The sequence below is a fragment of the Musa acuminata genome, chromosome BXJ2-8 (genome assembly GCF_036884655.1).
Source record: "Musa acuminata AAA Group cultivar baxijiao chromosome BXJ2-8, Cavendish_Baxijiao_AAA, whole genome shotgun sequence".
Lineage (NCBI taxonomy): Eukaryota > Viridiplantae > Streptophyta > Magnoliopsida > Zingiberales > Musaceae > Musa > Musa acuminata.
The window spans coordinates 50,525,396-50,537,756 of record NC_088345.1 but is presented as its reverse complement, the minus strand read 5'-3'; the positions used below and the strand labels follow the sequence as shown (position 1 = coordinate 50,537,756).

The 12,361-nt window shown below is 38.0% G+C and overlaps 1 protein-coding gene across 6 annotated transcripts; it reads right to left on the bottom strand.

Annotated features, from left to right (window-relative positions):
- Positions 1-7,674: 7,674 nt before the first annotated feature.
- Positions 7,675-11,862, bottom strand: LOC135620066 (protein JINGUBANG-like). 6 transcript variants are annotated; one of them, XM_065122674.1, is made up of 4 exons: positions 9,953-11,862; positions 8,454-8,571; positions 8,054-8,340; positions 7,675-7,937 (listed from the first exon to the last, which is right to left on the bottom strand). In XM_065122674.1, the coding sequence occupies exon 1, from the start codon at positions 11,769-11,771 to the stop codon at positions 10,425-10,427; it is 1,347 nt and encodes a 448-aa protein (XP_064978746.1). In that variant the 5' UTR covers positions 11,772-11,862; the 3' UTR covers positions 7,675-7,937; positions 8,054-8,340; positions 8,454-8,571; positions 9,953-10,424. The 6 variants fall into 6 exon arrangements, with proteins under 6 accessions (XP_064978746.1, XP_064978745.1, XP_064978744.1 ...); XM_065122673.1 differs by having other exon boundaries at positions 8,454-11,862; XM_065122672.1 differs by having other exon boundaries at positions 8,054-8,571.
- Positions 11,863-12,361: the final 499 nt, after the last annotated feature.

Genomic DNA, 12,361 nt, shown 5'->3' with positions numbered 1-12,361 from the left:
AGTAAATCTATTGATGTCGAGCCACATTGGATAGTTCCTCGTCTTCCTTTCCGCTGTCACCCATTGGCAACTTGGTTGGTTGTTTACTTCAATGGCAAATAGTATGGTTGGTTGTCTACTATGTTTATGTACCATTTTAGGTTCATGCACTCTCATGTCATTTTATTTTCTGAATCGATAAATAAATTTTGGATATACATATTTATTCAATATTCATGCATATTATTTTGGATAATATCTACTTTATTCGTGAAGAAAGTGGATAATAAGTCTAGTTCATGCATATCACTTTATATCCAAAAAATAATATGCATGAACCGGTAAATTCTCCTCATATTATTTATTTTATTTATGAATATTATTTTAAATATAAATTTAAATGGTTGCTTTCGGCTTTTTATTTTTTCAATACAACAACAACCCATAGTCATAAAAAAAAATTATTTTTCTCCTCTCGTCCCCATCTATTTATTGTCGATTTAGGTGAAGAACTTGAAGAGAAATGATGCCCCCAAACCTCTTGATTTGCTTAGATATTTATGAAATCTCTAATCACTTTTGCCTCCAATCGTTCTTGTGTTGAGGTAATTGTTTGCTTGCTGCATTTTATGTGTTTTCTTGGATCTCCAAGCACTTGAAAGAGATCGATCAAGCACGCTACCAAGGAAATAAGTCATTAAGCTTAAATCAGACATCTCAAACTCTTTTTTTATAAAGTGCTTAAAATCTTTAATCATAGAACTATTATTACCTATAAATATTAAATCATCTATATACAAGCATAAAAGCATGTTCATGTGAACATTTAGAAAAATCAATTTAAATAAAATAAGTATCTATTCAAGAATTTCATACTCATGGGGTGAGGCTTTCGTATAGAGAGCATGCTTGTATCAGTGACTTTTGTTAAAATACGAATATAAGTTTAACATAATAGCTATCACAAACATCAATAGCTTCACGTAATGATAAAGAAAAATGGAAACACTGAAAAAATAAGTTAAATGAAAGTTAAAATTAATTGATTTTCAAGAAATAATTCGTTCTTTTCTTTTAAAGAGCACGATATACAAATTCGATTCTATTTTAAGGGAAAAAGCGACGTCATGTCTGCTTCTTTCAACTATATATTCATAAGAATCAAGAAACATATCAAGTTCCTACACGAAGAGATACTCCGCCTCGAATCCAGATCTGGCATATCATAAATCTTCTAAAATCATAGTCAATTTCCAAAAATTTATCCGCTTATTTATGAGAAAACATCGATACTTTTCTAGCTCATACTACTAAGTATTCAAAATCATGCAGAAAAGAACAAAAAAGACGACGACGAGCACCAAAAGAAAGATACACATAACGGTTGCTGCGGTATATATGGTGCTGTCAATTCTCTATGAATATCATTTTTTTCATAAAAATAATTAAACTCATTAGATAAAAATTCACCACCTCTATCTGTCTAAAGTGTCTTCATGTATCTACCACTTTATCTTTCTACAAGTGTCTTGAATTTTCATAAATTATCAAATGTTTCATATTTTAGTTCTAGAAAATATACCCAACTTATGTGACTATAATCATCAATAAACAATAGAAAATATTAACTTCTACCAAATGATTTTGTATTCACAGGTCCATTTATCATGAATTAATTCAAAATAATTATATGCTCTCCATGCTTTTCCAACATGAAATGAATTTTTACTTTGTTTGTCATAAATACATCATTAACATACATCAAGTGTATTAATTTTGGATAATCTAAAAATCATTCTTTTTTTTATTTAATAATATTAAACCCTTAATGTTAATGTGTTCATATCTTAAATATCATAAATTAGACTTATTGTTTTGAGTTGCGACAAGAGCATGCTTTTCAACATTTGAAACATCAAGTAGAAACATCTTGTTTTACGTTATGCAAATATTTATCGTAATCAAATCAGATTTTTTTTATCTTTAATAGTGTATAAACAATCATCAAATATAACTGAATATCTATCATCTATCGATTGGCCAACACTCAACAAGTTATGTGATAAAGTAGGAACAAAAAAAATATTATTAAGGTATTTTACCTTCCCTTGATTTGTCTTCACCTCAATTGTTCCTTTCCCTTCCACTTAATTTGCTTGTTATCTCCAAATCTAACTTTCAACTTATGAGTTTCATTAATATCTCTAAATATTGATTTAATGCCTGACATATGATTAGAACATCTACTATCCAGAAACCAAATATCATTTGAGATATCATTAACTTATGAATTAGTTATAAATAATTTATTATTTTCTTTATTTTTCTCCACATAGCTTGCTTGCTTTTCTCTTTTCTAGCAATCTACCTTCATGACCAAACTTTTTACAATGGTGACATTGAATTCCACTCTTGTAGTTTTTTTATCATAATTTGATTGCTTTTGTTCATCATGCCCATCAAAGTGCTCTCTTCCATTTCCTCTACCCCGAAATCCTCCTCTAGCACGTCCTTTCCTGCTGATTTTTTATTTTTTTTTGAAGTAGAAGACTCCCCCTTAACTTGAAATATTTTCACTTCACTTTTTTCAAATGACATATTCAACCTTGCTTCATGTGCTCATAAGGAACTCATTAGTTCATCAAATGAAAATATTGATAAATCTTTTGACTCCTCAATTGTACCAATAACATAATCATTTCCTTCTCGTTGCGTTAATATCCACCAGCATTCCCTTCGTTGGGGATGACACCTCAATTGTGACAACAATACGATTGTTCTCTTTAAAAATATCAAAACGGATGCGCTTCTCGTTAATGCTGCGTGATACGCTATGGTGGCTCTGCCACCTCTTGTACAAGCAATTTAAAGAGAACGATCATGTTGTTGTCATAATTGAGGTGTCATCCCTAGCGAAGGGAATGATAGTGGATATTAACGCAACGGGAATGATCGTTGCTGCAATTGAGGAGTCAAAAGATTTCTTAATATTTTAATTTGATATAACATCACTAGATATATCCGTTTGAAGAACTTCAAAAGACATTCCCCGGATCCATCGTTGATTGAGATTGATCATGATAAGGTTCACAACATCGTCCTTCCTGGTGAACTGTCTGTCCATTCCAAATGTTCCTCAATCCTCCATAAAGTGTGATAAAGGAGAAAGAATTAAGTTTCAGTTCTGATGTTCTCTCCTTTCAGCAGGTATGCTCTTGTTTGTTTGTTTGTTTTCAAGTCGATGCACTTTGGTTCATTATTTTTTTACCTAATTCTTGCTGTATATGCACATTCTGTGCGTTCAAGGAGATGGTGACTGGTTAAACTGCATATTTTATGATACATTGCAGACCAAATTTAAAATCTTTGATGATATTTATCATTTTTATACCGAGGTAAAAAGTGTGCATTAATTAATGTTATAAGAAGAGTGTTTTTAAGGATTTGAAACCAAGGTTTGACTTACTGGTGTGTCGGTTAGCCGATGGCATGGAACGTGTTGTCCTGAACCGATGTATTAACACATGGTATATTAGTACATATCGATGTTTCGATGAGGAAGAAAAATATATTGAAGAGGAAGGTCGGAGACGGAGGAACAAGGGAGGAAGATTTAAATATTTGTTAGAACTTTATGTTCTGTGATAATTTTTTTGTTCCAATTAAATGCTGATATCGAAAGTCATAGCTCATCAAGAACAATACCGTGATTAGTGGCGGCCAGGATCGGATCGTCAAGATCTGGGATACAAAATCTGGGACTCTAAGCTCCACACTTCATGATTGCCTTGGATCCGGACATGTAGATGAAGTTGTGAGTGAAGTAGCTGCTCGTTCGCAAGCAGTCACATCGATCTACAATATCATGTGAAGAACACATTCCGGTGACTAAATCTTATGACAAATTATAAACATTTGAACCACATTTTAGCGAAATAGTCAACTCATTTGATCATTGAAAAGGTAGTCAAAGCAATTAAAACGGGTTCTTGTTGAATGGACAGTGTCTGAGATTTCGATTGGCCACTCAATATAGGCATGTAGTACTATTTCTCTGTAGACTTGAAAGTGTATCATTGCAGATAACCTAAAGAAGACAAGATTGATATGAAGACGAAAGACTTCTTCTTAGACTTGAATTATATACCTTATAAAACAAATAAACAAAATTAAGAAGTTATACTCCTTAATATTACATAAAAGGAATGCATCATAATATTTGCTCTTTATCTTTTTGTTATTATATAATTCATAGATAGGTTCTCCAGCATAGAATATTTTTTAAGAAAATATAAGAATTTTATCTTATCACTCAAATAAGAAATAATGGGGTTTAAAAATACAAAGATTTAGGAAAATAATCTGCTATTTGATATACAATTATTTTATTCTTTTTTTTTATATATAGAAGTACATATTCATAGAATTTCCAACAACCTTTTTTAGCTTCACATATTTATCTCATAGTGTTGGGATTCTTTAGTAGCCTTCTCATTTATCTATCCTCAATTTTTTTATCCCTTTAAATTATAGTATAGATTATGTCCCTCCAAATATTAAGATCAGCCACTTACATCCTTCTCGGTATCATCAATGTAAACAAATCTAAAATTATCCTCTACTAATTATTGATAAATTGAAAAAATTTATAAACATTGTCAAAATTCAAATCATAGTCAACTAATAAAGATTAATTAAAAAGGTATACATGTATGTTTATGAGAGATTTCATGGATATATAGTTTAGTCTTTTGTCTAATTTGTTGATCACCTAAATGATGCACACTTATGATACCAATTGCAAACATTGGCCTATTAGATGGGGCCCCAAGAAACATCAATTTTGACCCAATTAGAGGACTTGCCATGCCTAATGAAAAAACTTATGAAATTAATTTAGTTTTGGAATCCAATTTAATTTGGGTATTATGATTTACTCTTCCTTTAAAATAAATAATGTTAATTTTGTTCAAATTTCATTGATAAGATTTTATCATGCCCTGAAAACTTTTTCTTTTGTCATCTCTAACTTAACTACATCGAAATAGCTTACCATGAATCATCAGAGACATTTATTTCTTGACCAAAATGTGAAATAATGACAAATTCACTAATAAATCATTGCATGTCATACAATATGAAAAAAAAAACAATATACATAGAGCAAGCCAAAAGAAAAAGAAATAGCATGTAGAAACTCAAATCTCTAACTATTTGACTCATGGTTGAGATGAAACATAAAAATAGAACAAGTGTGACAGTATCATCTTTATGGCTCCAAGTTGTTGAATGTAATAAACTAAATAAAAAGGTAATTTCCTATGTTGCATAACTCTTGCATCAGAAATGAAAGAACAACCTTTAAGAATGATTTCCTTCATTTTTTGGATGTATCCAGACATGCATAAGAAATATGCACAGGGATTCTATAAGTGGACAACAAGAGCAAAATGCGCATCAATCATAGCAAAGTGGACATTGAGAAACTATAGATCAAATATAATTGAAAAAAAGAATAGAGACAATTCAAAACAAATTTTTTGTTAATCATATAACAGCCTATAATATTTGAAACCTTAGATCTTTTGGTCTTTCAACCCCTCTTGATTGTACTTCATATTGTTTTTAATATATTCAATGCATTATAGTAGTTTATTTTTTCCTTTGGATCAAGATTATGACTCATATTTTAAAAATTAAATCAAATTTCAATTTAATTACAATGTTTTGATTTAATACTGCAGGAGCAATCACAGGACACACCAACCTTATCCGACAAGATTTTGTGGTGTAGATGGATTGCCCACAGTTGATCATGTCTTGTCTTTTTCCTTCTTTTTTTTTGTTTTGTTCTCTTAAATATAAATCCAATAATTCAGGAATGTTCTAGGATCAGTGATATACACTAAACCCAAGAATCCAAACACCATATGCTTGGAGGATAGTGTAGTGAAGAAGAAACTTCTTCTTCTTGCTATGCCTCAAAAGATGGGTAGTAGTAAATCAGCTTTGAGCAACTTGCACATAATCACTGTGGCCTTTCTGAGATATGAGGAGCTTAGATTTTACTTGTTATGAAACCTTCATTGAATTCAGACATTTCTTTCACGTACTCAACAGTAGTGCATGTAGAAAAAGAAAAGCCAGCTGGTTTCTGACTTTGTTCTCTTGTCCATTTACATCCATTTCACAATGTAGCTAATGAAGTTGGTGTGAGAGATATTAATTTAGCTTATCCAGTAGCATTCCAATCCATCCCTCATTTTTGGCTTCTGTCATGTCTCTCTTGTCCATTTACATGCATGTAGCTAATCAACTTAGAGAGAGAGAGAGAGTATTGTGAGTGGGTTAGTTGACTTTAAAGTTGACATTCAAACAAGAACAAGACACACATGATCGAATAATGCAACAACAGCAACAACGAATTATGCTTGTTTGTTTCTTTGCACCAATCACTAAAATAGTTATATGTTTCCGTTGCATGCATGGCATATTTTTTCTTTATCTTTCTCGCATTAGCATCTCCACCTATAGAGTCTCTTCCTGCAAATTTTGACAGTCTTAACCTGACCTGACCCAACCCAACCTATCTGATGATCCAATTAAATTGAATCGTTAGGTCAACCAATTTGGTGGTGTTCATCAAACAAATTAAATTTGACGAGTACAATTGAGTTTGATACCATAACTCGTTGTATTTAGTAAAACTCAACGTGAAGGTGATGTCGACCCGAATCGATCTGATCCAACCCAAAAGACCCATCGAATCTAAGAAATTTAAAGATAAGTTTCATATTGGGTTTTTTGGCATTTACAGGAAGCAGCAGAGTAAAGGATTTCATAATCCTTTGAATCATAGTTATCACTATGGGATCCGATCAAATCTCGAATCATTAAGATTATATCAATTGAGTTTAATTAAATCGGTCTAATTTGTGAGTCAACTCAATCATGGGTCCGAGTTCCGGTTGGATTCGCCGGTCTGATCCGAGTTAGATGGGTCCGTGCACTGAGACATGTAGAGAAATGTATACCGACAGTCTTTGTGTACACACACGTGTAGGGAAATGTATACCGACAGTATACACTGAGACAAAAAAGGACAGTAGAGAAATGTATACCGAAATGTGTACATCACAAAAAAGAACATGCACTGAGACAAAGGGAGATAACAACTCCAAGGGTTGTTAGTAAACGCACGTGTAGAGAAATGTATACCGACAGTATTTGTGTACCATCCTCCAACCATGTTCACGAAGTTTGATTAAGTTATCCCAAGTTGCATGTTAAGATGGCTAAACAAGTCATCATTTGCTTCATGTGATTGGTACAATAATAGCACATAAAATTCTACTTCATATGGCTGAGTCATGTCCACCCAATCATCATGGCTGCTCCAAACTCTCTTCTCCACCTTCATCACCAACAAGCCAGTTTCAAGATTAATCTGAAGCTGTAGTTCGAATGCAGCCTATCAGACTTCATCATCATGTCGCAAAAAAATTAGAATTCTGCTTAATCTCTAAAGCCAATATAATCATACCAGAAGACTTTGTTTCTAGGCACTTGAGGTCCGGAAGGCTTGTTGCTCTCTCTCTCTCTCTCTCTCTCTCTCTCTCTCTCTCCCCAATCATCACCAGCAGTTCATCATCAAGATATGTTCTAAAGTTTCAGTTGATATGTACCTCATCAGACTTCATCAACAATCACATAATCATATTGGCTTTCTACATTTCTAAATCCTCACAGAGACTATAGACAAGCAAATGTTTATTTGGACTCTTGCAGACTTGTTTAGGTCCTACAACTGGGACTCTGCCCACTGCTTTCCTCAGCTCAATTTCTGCAAATTGTGATGAACTGATGATACTGTCTGCATTGTGCCTCATGAAATGATTGATGCCAGCCTGGTCTGCATTAGTTGCAGCTTCATGGCACATGCGCTCAATGTTCCGTACCTGCATTAGAATCTTCCATTTAATGAAGTCATACCAATTTGCAAGGAAATTGAGTCAGTTCTCTACATCATTCAGTGTACATAACTTGCGCATTCAGCCTGCGGAAGAACTTGTACCTTATGGTTCCTGAAACCATTGATCCAATCACTCGAATGCTGATGTTGAAAGAGAACAAAGAGCAATTACTGGAAATAGAAGAGATACATATGCCGATGCATCTCAGAAAAGCAGAAGAAGAATTCGGGAATCTACGGGCAATATCATAGCAATGACTTCTTGTATTCCCATTCACGGTATTCAAATTGTTCTATAGCAATATATCATCAACTCGTCTATCAAGCTTCCTTTTTTAATTGTTGTCATCGTGCAGACAAGAGTGGTCAAGTGGCCATGCTTTTTCTCTCTGCAACCAAAAGTCTTACTGCAGCTTTAGCTGGAAGAAAACTTTCCAAGATAACCAAGACCTTGGTGGCAAAAGAACAGAAAAGATGAACTCATGGTGATAGAAGTGATGACCTCAAGTTATGGATGAGACTGCAAAATCTTGAAGAAGCAGTTGCAGTGGCTCTTCCTTCTATTGGTCCCAAAAGATGGCTGCAGAGCAAGTTGGGCAACTCGCACTCCAGAGTTGTCACTAATGCGTAAAATTTATGACTCACGCATCATAAGATTTCATGATCAGCTAAAAATGTAGATTCAGATTCATCAATATGTGAAGTTCTCATTTAGATAAGCTGGGTCTTCTTTTCCTTTATTTTCTTATGTGTCGTTTGAGAAAGATGTCTACTTACAAAAGCTAAGGCCATATCCCACACTACGGTTCATCTTCATACAAATGATGACAGCCAAGAAGATAATATGCATAAGTTGACCATGTCGCAAAGTATGCTATATAATCATTCTTCTGCTACAATTTCTACGTAGGAAATTAGCTTGTCCTTGATTCCATGGGTTGAACATAAAAGTGAAAGCAGCAAGGAAGCAGAGAAGTTTAGCTTTAGATAATTGCATCAGTACTTCAAGATTACAAATATGGAGTCACCTTTCCCAGATAAGTCTGCACCATATGATATCCTTTAGTAGCATGAAAGCAATCTGTTCAGCTAAAACTGTGGAAGAGCTGGTCATGATAGAAAACAAAAGCTGAAAACATTTAAATCTGTTTCATGACCTACATATCTAAGGTGTTGCCTGACACAGATTTGACAGACTGCCCTCTCCTTTTAAGGACAAGCAAGTTGATTAGTTCCATGACTATATTCACCACTAGTTTTTTATCATCAGTTAACAGTTTGCAGATATATACTGCACATATAATGAATAAATATACATATGTAAATCGTTTTAGAGGATATATTGTAATGTTTTTTTATGCATTCTTCAATCCTCAGTTCTAATACTTTTATTCAACATAATCAACTTGCTTATGACTTGAGTTATAATAGTGTTGCGATAGGGAGGGCATTTAACTAGGCAAGTGGACAACAAAAAGACCAAACATTTCCTCATCTCCTACATCTATCTCGCATCTATGATCTGTTGGAACAGGTTGTAAATGTTAACATGCTGGAAGACTCAAAATGAGTACCGAGAGTTGAATCAACTAGGCTTCCAGATTTGTCAAACCACAGTAACTTAATTGACACTGACTCCTGATCTGTCTTCTTCCAGCTTTACTGGTTGTTTAAAATGTGCAAGGAGATCCAGACTGCCTCAGCATATCATAACATGAATCAGCAAAGTTGCACCTGATTGAAGTGCAGCAGCTTTTAAAATCCTCTTTCAGATTCCAATCAAGTTAGACCTTTAACTCGATTGATTGACTGATCCAGAACAGGATTCCATCAACTTGTCTCAAAATATATGTTTCAGCTAACATGCTTTCTGTTAAGAATCTAAATTAACTAAAGACAGGTTTATTAGTTGAGTTTGCTGGGCAGCAAGCATTTAAATGGTGGATTTATAAGAAACTACAGCATTCCAAAAAGGTTTCATTCAAGGATTAGTAGGACTACCTGCCACTGCCAACAATTGCCAAAGCCCACTTGGATATCAGATGCAGTCGCGTTACACCAGATTCATGCTCCATCTGCACCGCAAGCACTGAGATATTCCAGTGTTAGTCTTAAGTGTTCATCATCATGAACAAATTGATACAGAGGGTGAGAACATGATCTCCATGTTTGACTTTTTTTGTTCACTATTGGAGTCACCCAAGATTTCAAACAGCACTCCCAGTTCCCGTCCAGCATACTGGCTTTCACAGTTGTAGGGATCGTTGGTCCAGTGCTATGGACCATGTCTTGTTCCTTCCTTTACAGCTGAAGCCATCATGGAAACATGATGGCGTACAAGCTTACTGAGTACATAAAATTGGCATCAAGAACCTTCCATGGTCAGCAACAAAAGAATAAAGCCGTGGGAGGGGACGCAAACTGCAAACTTTCCATTTGTTTTCTTTTCTTTTTTTTGGGTTCTACAGAATCTTTATTTTGAATCGGATCGTTGAGTAATGGGAATCCGAACCCGCCAAACCCTCACCTCCCCGTCCAAACTCCCACTGCAGACCCGATACTCCTCCTCCTCGGGCTCGGGATGGAGCTCGGCGGGCGCCGGCACCGGAACCGCAACCGCGACGAGCGACCTCACACCGGTCGCGTGCCCCTCCATCACGCCCAGGCAACTGTAACCCTTGCCTTCGCCTTCCTTCTGCCAGATCCTGACCGTCCGATCGCTGCTGCCGCTGAAGAGCACGTCCCCGACGCACGCCAGGCACATGATGGCCTTCCCGTGCCCACGCAGCGCCCCGGCCACAGCCATGTGGTCCGCCGACTCCTCCCGCTCCCACACCAGGATCGAGCGGTCGCAAGCTCCCGAGTACAGGACCGCCCCGTCGCCGCTCAGAGCCAGCGCGTTCACCGCCGACCGGTGCCGCTCCAGCGTCGCCACCAGTCCGTGCTGGGTGTGCCGCCGCCTCCGGCCCCGCCCCTCCGGTGGGGAGCGGGCCCATACTCGGATCTTCCCATCTGCCGACCCCGTGTACACCGTGCCGTCACCGGCCACGGCCACGGCCACGGCGTTCACCGCGTCCTCGTGGGCCGGGACGGACTCCAGGCAGCGTAGGTCGCCTGCGGCGCGCCAGACCTTGAGAGTCTTGTCCCACGACACGGAGTAGAGCAGGTCGCCGCGGGCGGCGACGGCGGAGACGGCGTCGGCGTGCTCGATCCACAGGAGCTTCTTGTGGCGGCGGACGGCTACGTAGTTGCCCGGGAGGGGAAAGCGGAGGAGGCGGTCGACGGCGGTGGGTAGTGTGGCGTTGAGGCGGTGCCTTCCGGAGCGTTCCGACCGGCACCACACGCGGATGCGGCCGTCCTGGTGGGCCGTGAAGAGCTTGCCCGCCGAGGACAAGGCGACGGACTTGACAGAACCGGCGGACGGCACGGCGTCGAAGGTCTCGACCTGGCGGACGGTGACCAGATCGAAGACCGTGATCTCCGAATCCGAGGCAGAGTAGAGGAGGGAGGCGGCGGCCGAGACGGCGAGCGCCGCTGCGGAGGAGGTGGGGCGAAGTGGCTTCAAAGAAGCAAGGCAGAAGTGGAAGGCCGAAGGGGGCGTCGTATTGAGGTAACCGGAGATGGGGACGCTGGTTTGGAGGGAGGGGAGAGAGGGGAGGGTGACGATGGAGGCGGCATCGTCAAATACGACGGCAGCGGGGGCGTCAGATGAGGAGGAGGAGGAGGCGGTGGAGACGGCGAGGCGGAGGGGTCGGGGCTGCGGTGTCGCAGTGTCGTGCTCCGCCGTGGAGCGGAAGGAGAATGGGATGCAAGGATGCATCGGAGAAGAGAGGAGGAGGGAGAGCGGAGCGGAGACATGGGAGGCGATGAGGTATTTATGGGGTGAGTTAGCAGAGTGACCGTCAACCCACGCCGCTTGTCGGAGCCAATCTGTTGATTTAAGTGGTCCGAGGTTGAGGATTTATCTTACTCTGAGGCGGGTAAATTAAGTGGGTGACTAATTAGGGTGATAATCTCGACCAATTCCATCAGTATATAATCGACAGCTCGCACGTGCTTAACACGTGATGAGTAGGCGAAGGTTGGGTGTGACGTGGACAGAAAAGTGCTACTTATAGCGACGTAGAATTATACGGTATATATACAAACAGCAACGGAATACATGACAATGTAATATGGGGTTGTATGCATAGGCATGAATCTTGGATGAGTCTTATTTTTGTTTGCATTGCAAAACTTAACTCTTATCTTATTATCTAGCATAATTTCTTTTTTATTTTTTTACATTCTCCTAGTTAATTGAAGATGATATTTATGAAATATTTAAAAACCCTTAAAACAAAAATATTATGAAATCATAAATCATAAATCATTTTTTTTCTATGCCCTTTTTCTTGATAGAAACAATAA

What these genes read in the sequence shown, in the direction of transcription:
- LOC135620066 (XM_065122671.1), bottom strand. Translation starts at nt 11,771, where the DNA reads ATGCATCCTTGCATCCCATTCTCCTTCCGCTCCACGGCGGAGCACGAC.